General features: G+C 40.8%; 1 protein-coding gene across 2 annotated transcripts in view; it reads right to left on the bottom strand.

Moving 5' to 3' along the window:
• LOC112139612 (zona pellucida sperm-binding protein 3) overlaps nt 1-3,808 on the bottom strand; it is a 4,195-nt gene extending 387 nt beyond the window's left edge. The window contains exons 1-8 of one of the 2 annotated variants that reach the window (XM_024262450.2): nt 3,290-3,808; nt 3,105-3,220; nt 1,178-1,281; nt 916-1,093; nt 723-840; nt 475-560; nt 148-416; nt 7-72 (exon numbers count right to left, since the gene is read on the bottom strand). In XM_024262450.2, coding sequence (XP_024118218.1) covers nt 7-72; nt 148-416; nt 475-560; nt 723-840; nt 916-1,093; nt 1,178-1,281; nt 3,105-3,220; nt 3,290-3,703 — 1,351 coding nt within the window. In that variant the 5' untranslated portion in view covers nt 3,704-3,808. The remainder of the gene's footprint in view (nt 1-6; nt 73-147; nt 417-474; nt 561-722; nt 841-915; nt 1,094-1,177; nt 1,282-3,104; nt 3,221-3,289) is intronic. The other variant, XM_024262451.2, reaches the window with a different exon arrangement.
• Between the last annotated feature and the right edge of the window lie 1,204 nt (nt 3,809-5,012).

The raw sequence follows: 5,012 nt of genomic DNA, 5'->3' as shown, positions 1-5,012 counted from the left end.
AGAAATTTGTTGCCACTGTGATTGCGTTTCTTGACGGTAGCACAACAAGGGGCCCCAGTTGGACGGCTTGATCTGTAAAGCAAAGAATTAAATTAATAGTTTGTTAGCTGACAAAAACCTTGATTTTTTGGTTCAAGTTCTACTCACTTAATTTGTGGTCTGCATTTCTCTTCATAAATGTATTGGACTGCTTGAGTTTCGAGTGTTGGCTCTGGTACGATCCCGGTCGATAATTGATGTAAGAAGCCGGCTCTTGGTCGCCTTTATTGAGGACTATATTTTTCTGTGAAATCAGGCTGATCTGGTCTTTGGCGTTCACTGGAATTTTAGGAGATGGCATAGCTTGAGATTCCTGAGCCCGTCTGAACACGTCGCAGCTTCTGCACACCTGGTCACCTCCGTCTACGGACTGCCATCTGGAGGGCGAGTAGAATTAGCGCTCGGAACAATCTATGCATTACTCTTATTCATCACCTGTTTTCGATAAAGGAGCAGGCCCGGTTCTGAGAGTTGACCGTCTGAACCGCTGGAACAGCCTTCACAGCACAAGTAATGTAGATCTGGGAACACATGGGAAAAATGTGACTTTTCCCACAATTCATTTTTGGAGTAATGACCATTTTGTAGAAACGAAATTTCAGATTATTCCAGCAAGTGTCAATAAAAGTGGTATGAAAACAACTTTCACAACAAGCATACAAGTGTTTGATTTGGGCCCACACCTGGTTGCTGGGTTCTTGGTAGAACCGGAAAGCTTCCAGCTGAAACCTCAGCACATGTTCCTCAGCTCTGGGTAGGAAGCGCGCTCTGGAGTTTGTGAGGTAAGCGTCGACGAGGCATCTAGTTCAGCAGAAATGTGTTCAGTTCACTTTAGTCACAAATGCATTTTCTGTAGGATTTTATTTTCAGGCTCACCCCTTATTGTCGATAAAGTCGTATCTTAAAGTGGCCTCTGCCTCAGGAGTTGCTGTGGCAACACAGTGGTCAACATACACTCGCAGAGGGATGTGGTTTTCCACAATGGCAGAGACTTCGAAATTAATGGGATCAGCCAGGAAATATGTGTAAGAGTCCCTCTCAAACTGCCAGTCACCTGTTCAATTGAAGAGAATTCGGGTGTTGACGCCTCCCTCTGAACAAGCAAATATGATGATTTCCAAAAATCATCCGTTATTACCAGTCATGAGTTTCAGGCTGAAATCTATCTGGTCGTTTACAGACATTGTGGAGACGGAGGGAACCCAAGTTGATTCAAGGGAAATGCCATCAACAGAGTATCTCCTATGAAGAAAATCATGTTAAATTTACATGTCATCACATTTGGTCAATCTCCTTGGATGTTTATAACTATTCAATGGTTTGACCCAGGAAAGGGTTCTACAATGTGACAGAAGGGGCCGGATCAGGAGCAGAGGCGTGGAGGGTTTTATTAATCCACCTAAGAAAAATGACATGTAATCTGTCCAAAAATATGATATAATTTTGATTTAAAACAGAACATTTGAGTTTTTATTCTTATTTTAGAGCCAATTGCTTGATGTCCTTCAGGGATTAACGTAAACTTAAAGAAATGCTGCGTTCTTGAGGTGTTGGAAGGATCGGGAAAAAGTCAGTGCGCTGACTTGTGGGGTCCAGATGACCCCACTTTTAATGTAAACATGTATAGAAAGCACAAGGGTTAATTGGGCTGGGTTGATAAAAATCGATCTGTATTGATTTAAGCTTAATAGATCAATAAAAGTAGAGATTGATCTAACGCATAATGCTAAAGTCCACTAGCTTGATGCTAACGTACAATAGGATTTGTCATAGGATGGCTAATGCTACCATAAAATACTGTCCAGATGAACATTTAATATATTCACCGTTTGTTCTTTGATTAACTTTAACCATTAACACGATTAACATAATTCGAGTAGATTTTGAATGAGAAAAGCGGCTTTTCTCCTTCTAAATCTACTCGAATTATGTTGATCAAGTTAATGGTTGAAAAGTTACAGCATATTAAAAATAGTGTTTAAAGTCACCAGCGACGCCTCAGGTGTTAAAGTAACCATTTGTGGTCTAAAGCACTGTTTTATGCTCATACTTTCTTTTGGAATGAGGTGTAATGCTATAGCGCCATCGCCACCTAGTGGCCAAACTGAAACGCCCTCCAATTGTTGGAGCTTCTCCACAATACTTTAACTGGATCAGATTATCATGGATATCTTCCAAACGTATGTATAGATTAGGGATAGGCAACTCCATGATTTCCAGTTATCCAAGCCCTACTCATTACCTGGTTCAGGTGTGTCCAGCCAATTAGATCATGCCAGAGCAGGGTATATTGGAAAACATGCCGGAGTCCGGCCCTCGAGGCCTACAGTTGCCTATACCTCGTATAGATTAGTAATGTATTTCTAAGCAAGTGCGTCTAAATTAAATGGATTGAAACAATTGGGATTGGAATTTAATCGATGCAGGTTCTAGTGAATGGAATTGATTCTGGAAATTACTGGTGATACCAAACCCTAATTATTAAAGGGTAACCAAACAGGGAAGTTGGAGATTGACTCCACCCACAGCTGAAATTTGAAAATCCAGTCAGAGGGGTGGTGGGGGCAGGTCGGTTTCATGACTTGAAACTTCTGAAACAGACTAATCACATAATTCAACTGTATTACCTTGATTCAACCTGTAGGGTGCAGCACACAGATGGTTTTTAACTATATTTACAAGAATTAAACAATTGTATTTTAATTTATCAAAATTTTGGCAATGACCAACAGACAACACTTTTAAAGACACATTTATAGAGGTCAAAAGCCCCAAAAAAAGATTTTGGGTTTGGTTATCCTTTAAGGATTATCTTTATAATTTATTCCAGTTTGGTGGGCTAGATTAAATTTTGTAGCGGGCCACTTTTGGTCGCGGTTTGCCCACCCCTGGTTCAATCTGCCAAATCTAACCCCTTAATGTTGAGTGTCAAGGAGTCTCTGGTTTGGATTTGAACTCCTTACAGTTTTGGGTTGGACACTCTACCACAAGGCCATTGAGCAAAGTGGAGGAGAAAGAAAAAAGTGAGAAAAATGAAGATTATTGAAAAAGTGAACAGGACTCACCTGTCGTAATGACATTCAACTGGAATAGTTGCTGCTTCAAATCTCAGTAACCCATCAGCAGAAGGTTCGGGTGAGTAGATCAGAACGTTGGAATAAATGATCTTCTCTTCTGTTGACTGAGAGAAAACAGACTTTTCATGACCCCGTTGAGGTTAGCAGCGTCCAGTACAGTGAGCAGTACTTACTGAGAGTTTGGTTCCGCAGTCGGACAGCAGGGCCCAGATGGTGAATTCGTCCTCTCCTTTCTGGACCGCCCCGCACTCGCCGCCCGAGCCCAGAGAGTTCGAACCCAGTCGCAGGTGCCCGCCGTCCACATTCAGACCCGTCTCGAACATGTCGGCCTTCACCACGACCTCCATGGAGTCCGGGTGGCATTTGACCGTGACGGGGCGACGCTGTTCGGGAACCTCCGGGGTCGGCGGCGGCTGCTGCTGCTGCTGCTTCACCGAGTACAGCCGAGGCTGCGGGCCTCCGACCGGAGGTTGGAAGTGGGTTTGTGTGGAACCTCGGCGGTAGGTCAGGTGACTGTGAGTCAGAGGAGAAACCCAAGAGAAGACCATGATCCAGCAAGAAACGGCCAGCCGCAGGTTGCAGTCCATTCTCAGAGTTTGGAAGGAGCGACGAGGCCCTGCGTGCACTGAAAAGAGTCCGCGCAGCTGCAGGCGATTAAAGCTGCTCACGCACACCTGCAGGAGCCGCGGCAATCAGGACTGGTGACTCCCCCACCGTTAGGGAGCTAAATTGAGGTCATTTTTGTTTTGAAAACCAAATAAAACAAATTGAAAAAAAAAATTGGTATTTGCCAAAAAAAAAAGGTAAAATGTCCAAAACTCTTTATTTTCAGCTTCGAATGTTCTGTGCTTCAGGATTCTAAACTCAAAATTTCAATTTTTTTTATCAGTTTAAAATCTTCTTTTTTAACTCACAACTTTTTTTTGTTTGTTTTTCAATCGAAAAATTTCTGTTTCAAAACTTTTGGCCCTATTGTGGCACATTGAGGCAGGGCCAGGTCCTAGGCATATGCGCCCTAGGCGGCCGCCAAGGGCGCATATGTTAGAAGGGGTGCCAAATTGCAATTTTTTTTGTTTGTTTGATTTAAAACTGAAATTTTCCGATTTAAAAACAAAACAAACAAAAAAATGAAGTTGAAAGTGAAAAAATATTTAAAACTGAAAAAAAGGAAGTTTTGAAAATAAAATTATGAGTTTTGAAACTTAAAAAATGTAATATTTGAAGCTGAAAATAATTAAGTTTATTTTAGAATAGCAAAAAGTTTTGGACTTTTTACATTTTTTTGATCAAACACCAACATATTTTTCAATTTGTTTTATGAAGGTTTCAAATAATATTGGCCCCAATTTAGCTCCATACGCCTTCTTCTCTGAGCAGGCATGCACCAGAGAGAGGGAAAACAGACGAGATTGATGATTGTTTGTTTGAGCACTTTATTTTAATGAAACCACTTTGTTTAAGCCCTCTGATATGTCATCACTCAAAAACTCCACAGGGTGACACTAAAACACGCCTACACTTTAAATACTTCTATGTCTAACCCATCATGTGTTTTATTTTAGCTATGTAACAAAACACACAAATATGTGCTATTGTAATAATGTATTTTATGTACTCAAGGACTTTATGGTGTCTGATCTGAAACTGAAAGGTCGTGAGTTCAAATCCATGGCCAAGTCATACCAGACTCTTAAAAATGCGACCCAGTGGGGTCCAAAACTGAGCAATGGGACTTTAATCAATCAATCAATCAAAATACTTTATTAATCCTACATTTTCTGTCTTTTAACATTGAGTTGGCAAATTTTATTAAATTATTTTTTGGAAAAAAATCTCACAAATAACCTTTTTTTTCCTTAGACATGACTTTACAACAACTACTAATGATAATAACAA

The sequence above is a fragment of the Oryzias melastigma genome, unplaced genomic scaffold (genome assembly GCF_002922805.2).
Source record: "Oryzias melastigma strain HK-1 unplaced genomic scaffold, ASM292280v2 sc00306, whole genome shotgun sequence".
Taxonomy (NCBI): domain Eukaryota; kingdom Metazoa; phylum Chordata; class Actinopteri; order Beloniformes; family Adrianichthyidae; genus Oryzias; species Oryzias melastigma.
The sequence above is the reverse complement of the archived record's forward strand: the minus strand, read 5'-3'. Positions and strand labels throughout refer to the sequence as shown.